The sequence below is a fragment of the Monodon monoceros genome, unplaced genomic scaffold (assembly GCF_005190385.1).
Source record: "Monodon monoceros isolate NGI ecotype Baffin Bay Population unplaced genomic scaffold, NGI_Narwhal_1 Super_Scaffold_7, whole genome shotgun sequence".
NCBI classification, from domain to species: domain Eukaryota; kingdom Metazoa; phylum Chordata; class Mammalia; order Artiodactyla; family Monodontidae; genus Monodon; species Monodon monoceros.
Window position 1 is genome coordinate 52,715,796 of NW_021703784.1, and position 18,015 is coordinate 52,733,810.

Sequence of the window (18,015 nt, forward strand, 5' to 3'; positions counted from 1 at the left end):
TCCTGGACCAGGGCTCGAACCTGTGTCCCCTGCATTGGCAGGTGGATTTTCAACCACTGCACCAGAAGGGAAGCCCCTGAGATATAAATTTGAATGTCATATTCATGTGGATGGCATTTGAAATTGCAGGAGGGCATAAACTCATCTGAGGAGAGTGACACTGTCACCTACCTGCTGTTTATCTTTCAGCAAGGTACTTAACTTCTCTGAAACATTTTTTATTGAATATTTATTCTGTCCTGGCATCGTATCAAGCAATTTACAAGTGTCCTCATTTAATCCTCACAACCACTTTATGAGGCAGACACCATTTTTAACCTCCTATTTACGTTAAAGGAAAATAGGGTTAAAAAGATTAGTCATTGGGGGGAGGGATATATTGGGAGGTTGGGACTGATATATACACACTACTATGTATACAATAGATAACTAATAAGGATCTACTGTATAGCACAGGGAACTCTACTCAATACTCTGTAATGATCTATGTGGGAAAAGAATCTAAAAGAGTGGATATATGTATAACTGATTCACTCTGCTGTACAGCAGAAACTAACACAACATTGTAAATAAACAGTATCCCGATGAATATTTTTTTAAAAAAGAAAAGAAAGATTACTCATTTGTGCAAAATCAGACAGTACAAGAGGGTGACAAGACTAGCTCCATTCCTTGTGCCTCGGCTCTTACGGCCCAGGTATCAGCAGTATCCACACCATGTAGGACTTTGTTAGACCTACTGCATGAGAATCTGAACTTTAACAAGATCCCCCAAGTGTACAGACAGGAGAAGCACTAGGCTCTAGCCTGCCTCCACAGTGGGCTCCCCTCAGGCAGGTACTTTCCCAGAGCCCAGCTCAGAGTTCTAGAAGCGCAGAATGTTTTCCCATCTGTACCTTTGCCCAGTCCATTCTCTGCCTGGAGCTAATACTCCAGGTGTCTGGATTAGGCGCCTCCAGTAGCCTCAGGTACTTTTATCTACTGTTACTCTGGGATTATAATTCTGTCTCCTCCATTAATATGTGAACGTCTCCAGGAAAAAAAGTTTTCTCTCACCAGGTACCCCAACAATAGGCAAAATCAACACCCAGAGCAGATGCCCAGCAACTATTTGAACCAAAGCATAAAGTAGCACGTGAAACTTGTCGCCGTACAAACCGCGCAGACTCGGGGTAGCCCTCCCTGGCGGAGACTGAGGCGGAGCGGAGAAAGCACCCGGAGCGGGAAGTTTAAACGGTCCATCCCTGGCTTTCCGCTGGTTGAGCAGCTGAGCGGCTGAGCGCATGCGCGCAGCTCACGGGTGCCGCCTCAGAGGGTCTTCTCCGCATGCGCGGGAGCGCGGAGGCGGGTCAAGTTGATTGACAGCGGGTGGCGCCGTAGCAATGGCGGCGCTCGGAGTTGCGACAGGTGGTGGCGATTGGTTTTCGGCTTTGGCGCTCGGGGTGACTCTTCTCAAATGCCTTCTCATCCCCACCTAGTAAGGGACCCGCACTGCCCGGGGCTGGGCGGGGAGGCCCCGCGGTCGGTCAGGGCGGGAGAGAGAAGCGTGGATGCTCCTGGGTGAGAGGAGGAAAGGGAACTTGAAGTCATGTGGTCGCTGCTACCCCTTTGCTATGCTTCCCACTCCGCCTTTTGAGTGTTATTTCACCTGTTCACTAGATCATAGCCCTGATGGCGGGGGTCAGGGCTGGCACTGTCTGACTTTAATGTTTCTGACCTTAAGGTCCTCTTCCTTAACAGGCAGATAAACAACACCCACCTCCAACATTCATTCAGCCAGTACAGTATTTATCAGCTGCCTCCTGTGCTGGGCACTGTTGTAAGTCCTGGAGAGGCATTTGAGAAAGACATTTCTGGGGAAGTTGGTGGGGCCAGATAGACAAACAGTAAAGTTTCAGATTGCGATGAGGTCTGTAAAAGAGGTAGAGAGTGGCTACCGGGCAAGGCTTTACTGTCCTCTTTTAGGAGGTGATGTTTGAGTTGAAAGCTGAAGGATGAAAAAGAATAAGCAATGTGAAAAATAGTTCAGGCATAGGAAAGAGTAAGTGTAAAGGCCCTGTGGTAGCAAAGAACTCAGAGCATTCCAGGAACAGAAAGTGAGCATTGTGGCTGAAGAGCAGTAAGGGAGGAGGAGAGTGACACAGGATGAGGTAGGCAGTAGTCAGGTCACACAGGGTTAGACTGCTGTGCGACAAATGGATGCAGACCCAAGACTGAAAGCATGGGATCCCATTAGGAAACTACCACTCAGTGGTAATGTGTATACAATGGGTACTCTGTATTTATTAATATTATTAATATTGGCTTCCACATCTGTTCATCCTTCCTATTTCCTCTCCCTTGACTTTTCCCCTCATTCCTTTGCTCCCTTCCCAGTTTAGTGTTTGGTTTATTGGTATCCTTTGGTTCAAGTTCTTGGTGACCTCTCGTTGGGTATGGAAGAGCTGTATGTGTAGGTAAATCCATACTGATGTGTATATAAGCAATGAAGTGTATATGTAGGTTCAGCAAAATGACTTACAGGGACTTGGGAAAAGAAGGCATTGGTCAGTTGAACTTTCTGCAGAACTGAAAACAAATAAGAAACATCTTTCTCTTTTAAAAGCAAATTGGAAAAATCCTTCTAAAATGTAGGAAATTCCTTTCAAATCAGAATGAAAGGGATTTTTTTTTTAATCCGTGGATATAAGGCGATGTTCCTTGCTTTAGTTACTTCAGCCTAGAAATGTGTCTTCAGGGTTGTTACTTTGAATACTGCTGTTGATCCAGGATTAAGAATGTATGTAGTTGTAGTTAATGCTCTGCTTCTCAAACAGGAAACCCCTGGGATGTGAGAGGGAAGCTACAGGATAAATGCAAAAGTATTCACCAAAATGTTTACTAACTGCTTTATTATGAACCAGGTACTGTGGCAAGCTACTAGAGGGGAAGACAAAATGGATATGATCCCTAACCCTATAAAGGGTGTAGTTTAGTGAAGATAACAGTCCCAGAAATAAGTCAACACAAATATGTAATTATATAACAATGCTGTCTTAAGTGTTATGAAAGGAAAGAATGGGATCCTATAAGGCAACTAACAAGGGGGACTTACTTTAGATTGAGTGTCGGGAAAGGTCTCTGACATATAATTGTAGGCCTGAAGATAGACCCACACAGTACATGTCTTTTCTTGAACATATGTATGTGTTTCTGTTGAGGAAGAAACTTCCTCCCTCTATTGGGGAGGAAGACATTTTTCTCTACCTTTCTAGCCAGGTTCTGGCTGGTGTAAGAATTCAATTGACGTGAGACAGATGAACAGGAGAAAATCATCAAACAAAAGTTTAATAACATGTACATGGGAGAGACTTGGGAAAATGGAGTAATTCACCAAAATGGCTGAAGCCCCTCACCTTAAATACCATCTTCAGCTAAAGACAAAAGAGGATGTTGGGGGTAGTAGTTTGGGACTTCAAAGGGGAGAAAGGCAATTCACATATATGTTTGCTGGGCCATGAAGAGATAAGAGTGGACTGTAATCTCTAGGTTCTGGTGAGTTTCCCTCACCACACGTAGCCCATATTCTATGCAGATATCAGGGGTGATAGCTCTTTTCTGGAACAAGCCCTTTATATAAATTCTTTAGGCAGCTAAGAGGGAGGTAAAAAGAAAGACTTCCTGAGTCTTCTGTTTCTTAAAAATAATCAGCTTAAATCAATCCTCATGCCAAAAAGACACATTTTGCGTTGCCATATTTTGCTCCTCTACAAGTGTATACCTAGAAATGTAATTGCTAGGTCATCAGATCAGCTGTGAATTGTGATTTTGAGAAATCTGTAGGAAATTCAGGTGACGTTGTCAGCAGGAAGTTGGAGATGTCTCTCTTCTAGAACTCAGGAAAGAGACCAAGGTTGTATACTGTGATTCGGGAGTCATCATCACACAGTTCTTAGTGGAAGCAATAAATGGGAATGAGATCGTGCAGAGCAGAGTAAACTGCATAAGAAGAAGACCAAGAACCAAACCTGAAAGAACATCAGCATTTGCTTGATGAGTACTGGAATGGGAAGCCATGAAAGAGACATGGAAGGGGTTGGCTAAGAAACTCACGAGAGAGTTGTCACAATGGAAATGTTGTGTAAAACACTAGAAAAGGTAAATCAGGTTTTGCTGTGGAACTCATTGTTGACTTTGGTGAATGGTTAATTCAACAAGAATGTATTGAGCCCATCCACATATCAGGTGCTGTGTAAGATGTGGAGGGGAAGTAAAGCAGAGTAATAAACAGAAAAATAAAGTCCTGCTAAAGAGGAGTGAAGGGCACCAGAATATGCCACCCCAAAATACGCCTCTTTGGTGTAAGGATTTTTCGGGACTTATTATCTTGAGGAACTGCAGACATAGGAGAAGCTCTGAAAACAGTAAAAGTTACTTTCGAGGGAAATTTACATTAGAAAGGAGGTCTGTACCTGGAAACTATTACCAGAGATCACTTTTTCATCTGAGAGACTTAGCTTCAAGGCAGAGCAACCTTTGCTTGCCAAACATTCTCTTCTCACCTTCCCAAGAGTTGCCTTCCCCCCTCTTTGAAGCCCCAGACCCCTACCCCTCTCCTTAGCTCTCATGATGGTAGATAAGCCTCAATCACCTGGCCACCTTTTGAGTCTCATCTTATATCTTTTGGGGCTCCTGTACATATGTATGTAATTTAAATTGTCTTTTTTTTCCTCCTGTTATTCTGTCTTAGGTCAATTTAATTCTTAGACCAGCCACAGAACCTGGAAGGGTTGAAGGGAAAATAATTTTCCTCCCCTATATACAGGGGACATACTTGGATATATTTATATATAATGAGAGGGGGACCAGTAAACAGAATTTGGAGACATGAGAAAGGCATGGCAGGGGCCTTTTCCCACCTTTTCTGTCTGATGAACTCCTGCTCATCCTTGAAGATCCAGCTTCTGTGTGAGGCCTTTGCCAGATAATGAATCTTATTAGAATTGTTTGTGAACAAGAATAAGTCACCTCTGAGCAGTAGCCTGAGGGCCTCCCTTAAGAAAATGTATGGGCTTTTGGTCAGCCCTTTAGATCGGGGTCCCGAACCCCCAGGCCACGGACAATTACCGGACGCTCCCCATCGCTGGCTCCCCTGAGCCCCGCCTCCTGTCAGATCAGCGGCAGCATTATACTCTCATAGGAACGCAAACCCTACTGTGAACTGCGCATGCGAGGGATCCAAGTTGTGTGCTCCTTATGAGAATCAAATGCCTGATAATGTGACGTGGAGCTGAGGCGGTGATGCTAGCGCTGGGGAGTGTCTGCAAATACAGATTATCATTGGCAGAGAGATTTGACTGCACAGAGACCATAATAAATCAATTGCTTGCAGAGTCATATCAAAACCCTGTCAGTGGGACTTCCCTAGTGGCGCAGTGGTTACGAATTTGCCTGCCAATGCAGGGGACACGGGTTCGAGCCCTGGCCCGGGAAGATCCCATATGCTGCGGAGCAGCTAAGCCCCTGCGTCACAACTGCTGAGCAATCCCCGCTCGCCATAACTAGAGAAAGCCCGCACACAGCAACGAAGACCCAGTGCATCCAAAAATAAATAAATAAAAATAAATTTATTAAAAAAAAAAAAAAAAACCCTGTCAGTGAGTGGCAAGTGACAATTAAGCTGCATCTTATGGAGTAGACCAGACATAAGCAACACACTTTGGCTGTCACTGTCTCCCATCACCCCCAGATGGGACCATCTAGTTGCAGGAAAACAAGCTCAGGACTCCCACTGATTCTGCATTATGGTGATTTGAATAATTATTTCATTATATATTACAATGTAATAATAATAGAAGGAAAGTGCACAATAAATGTAATGTGCTTGAATCATCCCAACACCATCCCCCCACCCTGCCCACTGTGGAAAAATTGTTTTCCACCAAACCGGTCCCTGGTGCCAAAAAGGTTGGGGACCACTGCTTTAGATGACTCAGAGACTCTTTTCACTTAGTGTTGGGTTGGCCAAAAAGTTAGTTTGGGTTTTTCCACAACATCTTACTGAATAGGTTCCCCACCTTTTCCAGAAGGAGGTCTGGCCTCCAGGTAAGTGAGGTGTTTCAGGAATATGTAAAATACCTATTTGTGTCTTTATAGGATAGTGAGCTGTGACTATGTAGGGGGTGTTGGTCCATTTAAAAGCCTAATTTTAGAAATGTGAGATTGATAAATGTTATGAAATCTCATTTTCTTCATCTGATTGTTTTGAGTAGCCATTCCACAGATTTTGAAGTGCACCGAAACTGGCTTGCTATCACCCACAGTTTGCCAATATCACAGTGGTATTATGAGGTAAGTTTTAATTTTCACCTTTTTGGGTTTTTTTTTTTAAGATGATGTGTGAAATCATGTAAGTATTATTGATATTCAAACAGTTTTCCCTGTGATCATAGGTTGAATAAACCTTTATTAAAATTATAGTCTTGGGCTTCCCTGGTGGCGCAGTGGTTGAGAGTCTGCCTGCCGATGCAGGGGACGCGGGTTCATGCCCCGGTCCGGGAAGATCCCACATGCCACGGAGCGGCTGGGCCCGTGAGCCATGGCCGCTGAGCCTGCGCGTCCGGAGCCTGTGTTCGGCAACGGGAGAGGCCACGACAGTGAGAGGCCCGCGTACCGCAAAAAAAAAAAATTATAGTCTTTACTCATGTTACCGAACCGAACTTCGGTCCCCTTGCCTGGCACGCACAAAGCAGATCTACTGATCCTGGGTTATTGTAAAGGAAAATACAGCGTTTATTGCAGGGCGCCAGGCAAAGAGAACAGGCAGCTAGTTCTCAAAAGACCTTGTTGGCTTAAAAAAATGCACAACGTCAGAGTTGTGAGTTAAGTTTTATTTGGGGCAAAATGAAGACTGCAGCCTGGGAGACAGCATTTCAGATAGCTCTGAGAAACTGCTCCGAGGTGGCAAGGGAGGAGCCAGAATATATAGGAGTTTTGCAACAAAGGGCAGGTAGTCGGGAACATCAAAAGATTACTGTTAATTAAAGAAACCAGATATGTCAAGTTAAGGAATTTAGCGCTTTTCTATGTATGGGAAGATGCAAGAGTCTGGGCTCACTGAAATCATTCCTTTGATATGCACCTCAGCCATCTGGGGCCAGTATCCTGTATGTTCACACCCTGAGTTTCCTCAGGGCTCACGGTGGGGAGTGGCTGCAGCCTGATGACTGCTAGGTGGCAGGCATTCTTTCCCTTCTGAGTTCCCTCAGGGCTCACCAGCTCACCATCAGGTGGTAGCTGCCATCGCTGATGACTGTGAACTTGCCAATGGCTTTCAGGCAAGGGTTTTTAAAGACCACAGTAGGGGTGAGGGTCTCGGGGTGCATGATCAGCTCATGGACATTTTTCTAATTGGTTGGTGGTATGGTCATAGGGTGATGTTTTGGGAATCTTTTTTTTTTTTTGGCTGCTTTGGGTCTTCTTTGCTGTGCGCAGGCTTTCTCATTGCAGTGGTTTCTCTTGTCACGGAGCACGGGCTGTAGGCGCTTGGGCTTCAGTAGTTGTGGCGTGCTGGCTCAGTAGTTGTGGCTCGCGGGCTCTAGAGCACAGGCTCAGTAGTGTGGCACACAGGCGCACAGAGATATTCCCGGACCAGGGATCAAACCTGTGTCCCCTGCATTGGCAGACGGATTCTTAACCACTGCGCCACCAGGGAAGTCCTTGTTTTGGGAATCTTAATCATCAACCTTCTGGTTCCAGTCTGGGGTCTATGTGCTTGTGGTCAGCATATAGTCACCATCCTCCACTGAGTGCAGGGGTCTTAGTTTCTTCAGAACAACTCAAAGATATGAGTCCAGTTGTTGTCTATATTCATTCAGGAGGAACTAGGAGTCCTGTGACTCTATTGTTGTAATCATTAACTACTTGAGTTTGCTCTTTGGCAGGCCAAACAAGAAGTGGGGGGCAGGAAGGGTCTTATACCTGGGTAGGCCCCGCAGGGTCTTACTCGGTTTCTGTCCCCCCTTTTCTTTGACACTCCTCAATTCCTGAGGAGAACATGGTGGGACAAGAAAGGGAATAACGTTTTGGATGGAGAGGTTAATCATAAACTCTGCAAGGGAACTTGGTTTTAGGAGGAGTCAGTTTCATTCAGTTCTGCCCTCTGGAACTATTAGGGAACCCCTTTACTTCAAAATGAGTTTCCCAAATTATACATGGGAAATTATAATATTTGCCACATGGGAAAGAGGGAAAATTGGACTCAAGACCTGGCTCTGCATCAGCACAGAAAATACATTTCATCTCTCTGAGCCTTGGTTTCTCATCTGTGGCATATGAGGATTTGGAATGAATTATTTCTAAGGTCCTGTCTCTCCCTAACATTTTGTGATTTATGAGGACAGGAATAATCAAATGTGATGTGTAGGTGTCTGGTAATATACAAACCATTCTATTCTATTATTAGAAAAACTATGTCTGTATTTTTATTTCTGGTATGAGTTACTAACTTGCATATGATACTTCATGGAAAACAGACATCAGCTCAAAAATGACTTGATCAAAAACAGCACTCTGCTGTCAGGAAGATTTTTTTAAGACAAGCTGTAAAGTTTTCTGTGAGGTTGTTGTTGCTTTTGGGGGTTTTTGGTCAGGTCAGAATAGCCCTTTGCACTGAAAAAGCTTGAGAACAATTGACCTAATTGACCAAGTTCCTTCTCACATAACAACACTACAAGTATTTCATAAGAATGCTAAGGAACTTTAAGTAGTTTCTTTAGTGTGAAGTATTTCCATTTGCATGTATGTATGCATACCAGTGAGGAAACTTTTTGTGTGGCCTAGTTGTCCAGAGGTTGGGCTGTGATTTCAGACTGCCTAGGTTTGACTTTCAGCTCTGCCACTTAATACCTATGCTGGGCAACTGTGGGCAAACTACTTGACCTCTCAAAGCCTCCGTATCCCCAGCTATTAAATGATAATAAATAATTATTAGGATGAAATGAATATCATGTATGTGGTGTGCTTAGCATAGTACTTAGAACAAATGTGCTCATTAAACATTATTAAAGGTTATTAATACTTAGCATTATTAATATAATGACCTTCATCCTGTAAATGAAAAGGCAGTCTCCTGTCTCACCATTTCCTCCCTGCTCTCTGACTATCCCTTCTTAGTCTCCTTTGCTAACTCTTCTTCATCTACACACTCTTTCAAAAGCTGGTTCCCTCTGCCTCTCTTTGTGGTCCCTTTTTCTTTTTTCTTTTTAACATCTTTATTGGAGTATAATTGCTTTACATTGTTGTGTTAGTTGCTGCCCTTTTTCTTTTAATTCTATAATTCTTTCTGGCTGTTCTCTCATTTAGTCCTATAACTTTCACTACTACCTGTTACTTAGTACTCCTAAAACTGTATTTAGGCCAGAGCTGTCTCCTGTTATTGGCTTGTTTTAGATAGAAGAGGTTTATGTAAAAGAGATTCTAGTAATGGTAAAATTCTTTGTTATTCCTGCCCTCCTCAGCAATAACAACAAAAGAAATAACAACAAAAGAAATCAACAAAAACTCAAGTGCGAGGTTCACGGTAGGATATAAGGCTGAAGAGGCACATGCCTCAGGTCTGGAAGGTCTTTCTGCCATACTAAGGAGAGTGGACATGTGAGCAGTGGATTGCTTTGTAGAGCCCTTCTTAGCTTTGACTTCTAGCCTACCTTTCTGTTCCGGCCTCAAATTAAATTGGTTGGGAAAGACATTAAAAAGACCCATACAGGGATATTAGCTCGGTGCTTTGTGACAGCCTGGAGGGGTGGGATAGGGAGAGTGGGAGGGAGGGAGACGCAAGAGGGAAGACATATGGGAACATATGTGTATGTATAACTGATTCACTTTGTTATAAAGCATAAACTAACACACCATTGTAAAGCAATTATACCCCAATAAAGATGTTTAAAAAAAAAAAAGACCCATAATAAATATTTGTGGAATGAACACAATTGTTTTGAATCTTCGTTGACCTAAAACAAGTAGACTGCCAGTTATTTCTCCAGCAAAAATGGGTTTATTCAGGTTCAGCAGAAAGTAGCAATTCAGGGTCTGCAACCATAGCGAGTCATGTGCTAGTCCCTGCGTAGTGCATAGCGAGGGAAGGAGAATTCTTTCAAAGAGGGAAAAAGGAGTTGGGAGGGCTAGAGTAAACAGAGTCCATGGCTTTTCATTGGCTGATTTGTGACAGTGAGCTCTTTGCAGGAAAGAAGAGACTTTCCTCTTGCTGTTGGGCTCTGCTGTCCTCCTAGGACCTGAGACCTCCCCCTTCTGGCCTTCTGATTCTATCTTAATTGAGGTTTCTGTTTATTAATTTTTACATCTTCATATGTAAAAATGAGGTTGGATGTTTTTGTACTTGAAGAAACAGCTCTGTTGTGGTAGCTTCCTGAGCTAATGGATTTGGAGTCAGAGACCCAGATTTGAGCCCCAGCTCTAACACATATAAGTGACAGAACTCTTCACTTGGGAGGAAATGTTAGCTAATCACTTTCCTGGCTTCCCAAAAGCTGTTTAGGTAAGATGATGGCCCCAGCTGGAAATCCCGGAGGTCAGGAGGGCCTTCTGGGCTAGGTTTGGGAAGTCTTTGTGGGGAGAAGGACCAACATAACAGAGGGTGCCTGAGTGGTGTGGGGTTGGAGATGGCAAGGGAAGGACAGGGACATTTTGTTTTGGATAAATGACCATCTCAGGCAGCACCTGTTCCTTCTCCCAACTCTTTTCATGCTTTCTGTTCCCCATTTTATCTAAAGTAATAAATATGTCAATAAAATAAAGTAGGAAAATCTTTTAGACTTCCAATAAAATAAATGGCTCTTTAAGGGTAGAGACATAGAAACTGTGGCTGGAAACCACAGATGTTAATAAAGTCTAGATTCATGTTGAATTTCTTGAAATTATATGGACCAGTAATTTCTAAACGTTTTAAAAAATATATTCCCTAGCCAGAAATCATTTTTGAGCATTCACTACCCAAGACGTCTTTATAAATTATAAAGGCAAAGCCCTATTAATATACTTTTAAAAATAGAAATTAAGAAGGATAAGAGTAAAAAATAGAATTTCTCATTTTTCTTTCCATAGTTCAGTGGCTCATCACCCCACATTGGAGATTTGGGATTAGAGAAGGAACTTTTCATAAAGGAAAATTTAATGGGTGGGTTCATAGCCTGAGTGCCCTAGACAGAGAGCCTCTGGGTTGGCCTTTGCATTTTATACCTGCAGGGGGAGTAAATAGGCTACTTCTTATTGAGACCTAAAGTTTTCATTCATCCTTATCATGAACAAAGAGCTAATAAGTAGTTTGAGTCTCTCTTGCCTCATTTTATACTACAGAGAGACCCTAAATAGTAGTCCCTGTGGGCACTTAGTTAGTACCTAGTGAACCCTTAGTGCACTTCCAGAAGGATAGGAGTTTTCCATTGAAAAGAGCAACAAATGCAGAGTAGGGAGATTATTACTGTCTCAGCTCTTCTAGGTGCAAGGTCAGGTTTAGTTTTAGGGACATGCTATGAGGATAGTAATAATGTTTTAAATGATAACAATTAATTTTTACTGATACTTAGTTTATATCTGGTTCAATACTGTGTGTATATATATATGTAAATTTTTAAAAAAATATTTATTTATATTTGGCTGCACTGGGTCTTCGTTGCTGCGCACAGGCTTTCTCCAGTTGTGGAAATAGGGGGCTACTCTTCACTGTGGTGCACGGGCTTCTCATCGCAGTGGCCTCTCCTGCTGCGGAGCACGGGCTCTAGGCGCGCGGGCTTGAGTAGTTGTGGCACTCAGACTCGGTATTCGTGGCTCACAGGCTCTAGAGCGCAGGCTCAGCAGCCGTGGCGCACGGGCTTAGTTGCTCCGCGGCATGTGCGATCCTCCCGGGCCAGGGCCCGAACCCGTGTCCCCTGCATTGGCAGGCGGCTTCCCAACCACTGCGCCACCAGGGAAGCCCTGTATGTAAAATTTAATAACCCATGAAGTAGGTACTGTCATCCTTGTATGAATGCAGAAACTGAAACAAAACAACAAAATATAGCGTCACAAAGTTTATACTTTATATTTTTATATAAAGTTTATATGTTTTTCATATGATCTATATTTTCATTTAATCATTAGTGACCATTCATTCATTTAACTAATGATTATATAATATATCAGGAACTTACTAAATGCTCAGGATACAGAAATGACAGAGTGGTTTCTGCTCTCAAGGATCTCATGACCTAGTGGAACAAAAGATAAGTAGCATCAGTGTAGCATTTTTTCGTTTATAAACGTATTTCATATGTATTAACTTATTTAGTCCTCACAATATGTCATTTTACAGATAGGGTAATTGAATCTCTGGGACAGAGCTTGAACTCAAGCTAGTAAATCATTCGTTATGCCTTAGCTCCCTTTTTATATTTAGATGAGTAGAACCATGTCATAACCAAGTTTATTATTAAAAGTTTTCAGATTAACTTCTTGTGAAGTATAGTTGACTCTAAGGAAATTGAAGACTGTATTAAATAACTTAGGAAACACGTTTTGGCGTTCTGCTCAGACTTAACAGAAAATTTTCTATTTATGGCATATTTTAAGTATAATTTCATCATGTGTTTTTTTTAAAGATGAGAGAATGAAAATTTCCAGCCTTTGCACCTTCTTTATTTATTCAGTTACTTAGGATATGTTCTATCTTCAATTTTTACCACAGGCAACTTCAGAGTGGACCTTGGATTACCCCCCCTTTTTTGCATGGTTTGAGTATGCCCTGTCACATGTTGCCAAATATTTTGATCAAGAGATGCTGAATGTCCGTAATCTGAATTACTCCAGCTCAAGGACCTTACTCTTCCAGAGATTTTCAGTCATCTTTACAGATACACTCTTTGTGTATGCTGTCCATGAGTAAGTCTGAGAATGTCATTTCCTGTGGAAGGTGTTGAGGAAATATTATAGTATTAAATAGTATTAACTTGTTCCTCATTTGGGGCAAACAAAGTTCATGTAATAGCAAATGCTAGAACTGTCCAAAATGGTTGTGTTTCAAACTTCACAATGAGTAATTACAGCAAGCAGTCTAGCTGAATCTTGTGGAAGAAAATGGGGGCTGAGGTGGGGTTACAAGTTAGAGGTAGAACAAGAGATTGTGAATGTTGTGAAAAGTAGTCCCAAGCGAGTTCCAGGACCATTTCTCCTGCCCAAAGTGGCTCTACATGCTTCTCTTTCCTTCCTTGTAGCAGACTACCAGAGGCTGCCATGACCTACCCTGTTCTTTGGGATACGCATACCTACATACAGCACAGCACACTCATGCATACGTATGCATAATGCTAACCACCAGTGGAGTTTCCATTGTAGTAAACTCAAGAAATCTTACTGAGTGCTTTCAGTTGTAGTCTCTGGACTCTTTCCTTCATGAAGACTCTTCATTAATCTTAAGTTATGTTTATATTTTATATTTTTATGTTTCGCATATTTTACTTACAAGTTACTTTTAAGTAGGTGAATACACGTACGTAGAATATTGTGCACAGTGACTTCCAAGTAGTGATTTCCCAGTTAATGTTGGTTTCTATTCTGTCCTAAGACTTAAGCCTGCTGGTGTGATTGTGACAGAGCAGTAACTGGTGTCCATTCAATGACCTTTGTCATAAATAGATCATTTCTGTTTGTGAGGCCTTCTAGACTGAACTCTTGCCCCATTCAGTAAAGAGTCCCTTGGGGATGTTTTAACCCCTGCTCATTTTCGTGGAATAACTGCTGTTTGGCACCCTGACCTTCATTCTCTTTATGACCTGGCAAGAGTTGAAAGGGAAGGTGATATGTAAATGTACTCCTTTTAACTCAAAATGTTTAAATTCACACTCTCAGGGAAAGTGTATACAGGCAGAGAGAGGGAGTAGAATTCATTTCCATCTACAATGTAGAGGGAACAGTTAAGTAAGATAAAAATCTGGAACAAGGCACTTTGTATAGATTAGTAACTTACTTAATTTTCTCAATTACCCTGTAAGGTTACTATCTCTATTTATGAGAAAACTGAGGCTCCATGGAGGAAAAGCAGGACACCTTTTGCTAACCCCTGTTTAATTGCATCTTTATTATGTCTTCTTTTGGTTTTAGATTTCTTTGGTTTTAGAATTTGTTGATATTCAAATGAAACACATTTTTAAAAAATCTTTTTATAGAATAATACATCCTTTTCATTGTCAAAATTTTGGAAAACGGAAAGCAATTATACATACACACAAAGTAAAAATGACCTATACTCCTGCACTTAACAGCTGTCACTATCAACATTTTGGTGCATATTATTTCAGCCTCTTTCCTGTATCTGAATTTAATTTTTATAAAATAAAAATGGGATCATACTGTTTTGTCACCTGGTATTGTCACTTAATTACTATATCTCTACCTTTAAATAACATACATTTTTTCATAGGAGTTTTTTAAATTATTTGGGCAATCAAGAGCTGCAGGTTTGTGGCTCTATTCTTTTTTTTTTTTTTTTTCAATTCCCTCCACCACCCTGTCCCAAACTATCACAGGTCTATTCTTTTTTTCTTTTTTTAATATATTTTTTTAAAAATTTTATTTATTTTTGGCTGCGTTGGGTCTTCGTTGCTGCACACAGACTTTCTCTAGTTGCTGCAATAGGGGACTACTCTTTGTTGCGGTGCACGGGCTTCTCATTGCAGTGACTCCTCTTGTCGCGGTGCATGGGCTCTAGGCACGCAGGCTTCAGTAATTGCAGCACGTGGGCTCTGTAGTTGTGGCACGTGGGCCCTAGAGCACATGGGCTTCAGTAGTTGTGGCGCATGGACTCAGTAGTTGTGGCACACAGCCTTAGTTGCTCCACGGCATGTGGGATCTTCCTGGACCAGGGATCGAACCTGTGTCCCCTGCATTGGCAGGCAGATTCTTAACCACTGCGCCACCCAGGAAGTCCTCACAGGTCTATTCTTAACTTGGCTGGTATCGTAATATATAATTTGGAGTGCTATATCATTCTGGTCTGCATTTTTTAGTTTTAAGGGCTAAAATAGTGTGTGCCCTCTCAATTTTCAAAATCCTTACATTTGGGTTTTTGGTGGATGGTTTTATTGTTTGTTTGTTTGCTTTATTAAATGAAGACTTTGTTTTCAAAAAAAAGAAAAAATGAAGACTTTTGTTTCAAATCAGCATAGCTGAGAAAGAGACATGGAACTGGCCCTGAGGCCTTTCTTTCTGCTACCACCTTTTTAAACAGTCAAGAATGGCATGGACACCCCAATCCCTGTGTCTAATCTAATAAACTGACAGGGAAGCAACTAAAATTTTTCCAACCCACTGGAATTTCTTGGGAGAGGTGACACCTAAGGGCACCTTAATTGGAAAATTGTCAGCATCACCAGAACTGGACTCCATCACCTTTCTTTTTCCTCCCTATTAATAATTGGCAACATTAGAGCTGTGATTTGGGTGCAGTCATATTGAAGGACTACAAGAAATTCTCTTGGAGTCCCTTTCCTCCTTTTTTAAAAAAAACCTCCCATGGTCCTTGAGAAGTAAATTTAATACTCTGAATGAAAGCATCTAGCGTGCACTGAGTACTCCATAAATACTAGCTTCATTTCCTTCATCCTTTCTCTCCTTCATTCCTCCATCTCTTTCTTCCTTTTTTTTTTTCTTCATATTTGGGTTGATATAAACCTGGGTTTTCTGACTGCTATTCAGCCTCAGTGTCACTTTTTAATCATCATTTTCAAAATAAAATAGTTCCACATTAAAAAAAAAAAAAGAATGGCATGGACACTTTATCAGGAATGGCTATCAAACGCATCAGAGTATATCAGAGTATATCTACTCTGTAGAAGTATTATGGTGTTCTTATGAAGATTAAATTTGTTTCTGATTCTTTCCTCGTGTTCCAATATAGGTGCTGTAAATGCATTGATGGGAAAAAAGCAGGCAGAGAACTTACAGAGAAGCCAAAGTTTATTCTATCAGTATTACTGCTGTGGAACTTCGGGTTGTTAATTGTAGACCGTATCCTTGACGTTTTATGTACTGTTCCCTTACTTATTTGATATATACTAAGTATAAGATTAATTCTTTCTGTAATGGTGATTCTGAAATGTGAGCTGCTTTTGAAAGTGGATGTGGGGTGGGTTAGTCAGTTCCCCAAACTGTGGTCTCTGCCCAACTTTATCAGATTCTGGTTGTTAGAGCACTTTGTCCCGGAAAAGTTAGTGGTGACCTGCAAGAACCAGTTAAACTGCCAGTAAAGCAATATACTGGGACTTGGTAACTGTCTTTAGATTAATCTAATACATATATCTTAAATACTTTATAACACATTATTCTAAATACCTTTTATAGGAAACGGCGTATCACAGTGTCCATATGGAAACAGACAGGCCTTCGTGCTTTTCTGCGATCTTGGCTTATGACATATTAATAGGCAAAGTTCTTAAATCCAAAGGGTCTGAATGGGGGACTTCCCTGGCAGTCCAGTGGTTAAGACTTCGCCTTCCAATGCAGGGGGTGCAGGTTTGATCTCTGATCGGGGAGCTGAGATCCCACATGCCTTGTGGCCATAAAACCCAAACATAAAACAGAAGCAATATTGTAACAAATTCAACAAAGACTTTAAAAATGGTCCACATCAAAAAAATCTTAAAAGAAAAACCGGGGGCAGGGGTGGTGGTGGTGGTTCCTGAATGTAACTAAAATCTGAATGATAGAAGCTGAATTTCTACAGTTTTCATAGAGGTAGCCAGGTGTGGAAGAAAACACCGAGACTTCGGTTTAAGTCTGACCTGGTCTTGAATCTCAGTTATGAAATTCAAGTAGTGTTAGGCCATGAGTGCATTAATGCTCTGAGCTCTAACTACCTCACAGGTTCACTGTATGTGTACTGTAAACAATGGAATGCTACATGCAGTGGCCTTCAGTAGCTGTTAGGTCCCTTCCTTTCTTATCCCTGATTCTAAAAAGCAAAACAAAACAAAAAACTCCTTTAGTTGCTGGCTCTTTAAGGTACGGAAAATTTGGGAAAGTTTCCTGGTTTTCTTCTTAAACATAAATTTTAATTTAAAAGTTTGTCCAGGATTTGGCTGTTTATAGAAAACACTTTTATGAAAAGTCCAAACTGGTACTAATATTTTTGTCTTTAATTTACCTATAACGGAAGCATTTGAAATTTTTATACTTAGTCTGCTGGCACAGTTCATTGTGAAATTGGCATCCTCTGTTTTCTTTCCTTGACCTAAGTCCAGATATTCATTTCCAGTACAATGGTTTTTTATCTGGATTAATGCTACTCTCTATTGCACGATTATTTCAGGTAAACACGAAATAGGCTAATTATATTAGTTTGGTTTTTAGCTTGTAAAGGTGATAGGTAAGTTTATTTGACCAACTGTTTTTAGTTGCCAAGTGCTATAGACACTTTTATTGAGTATTTCTCACAAATTCCATCTTCTCTTTTAATAATACTTTTCTCCATTTTACAGATGAGAAAATTATACTCTAAAAACTTGTTAGAGTGTGGCAGGCCTAAAATAAACTTGAGTTTCTATATTTGGTTGGGATCATTTATCCAGGAATGAAATCGTCAGCAGTTTATACTATGTAGTAACATCAGCAGCATGTAGCATAGTGTAATGGAAAGTATGGAATTTGGAACCAGAAGACCTGAGTTGAAATCCTGAATAACCCTAATAAGCTGTGTGACTCAGACAGGGGTTATTCAAAAGCACTGGCTGCTTCAGATTGGGTACGTTATATATAATATATTATTGTGTAAACCTTGTAACTATTCTGTGAAGTTGTTAAAAGTTTCCTCCTTTCATAGAGGCGGATATTTCAGATTTCTGGGACACTCCTCTGTACACTGAATCAGAATCTCTGGGATTGGGTTTTAGGAATCTCCAGGGAATTTTGATACACCATCAGGTTTGGGAACCATTAACCCAAGGCAACCATCAACCCTCTCAGCCTCAGTTTTCTCATCCATAAAATAAA

The 18,015-nt window shown here is 41.3% G+C and overlaps 1 protein-coding gene across 1 annotated transcript in view; it reads left to right on the forward strand.

The window, feature by feature from the left end:
• Positions 1-1,318: 1,318 nt before the first annotated feature.
• Positions 1,319-18,015, forward strand: part of ALG8 (ALG8 alpha-1,3-glucosyltransferase) — a 28,474-nt gene continuing 11,777 nt past the window's right edge. Inside the window, exons 1-5 of the mRNA XM_029209288.1 lie at positions 1,319-1,477; positions 6,252-6,330; positions 12,719-12,912; positions 15,926-16,035; positions 17,268-17,335. Of these exons, the coding sequence (XP_029065121.1) occupies positions 1,383-1,477; positions 6,252-6,330; positions 12,719-12,912; positions 15,926-16,035; positions 17,268-17,335 (546 nt within the window). The 5' untranslated portion in view covers positions 1,319-1,382. The remainder of the gene's footprint in view (positions 1,478-6,251; positions 6,331-12,718; positions 12,913-15,925; positions 16,036-17,267; positions 17,336-18,015) is intronic.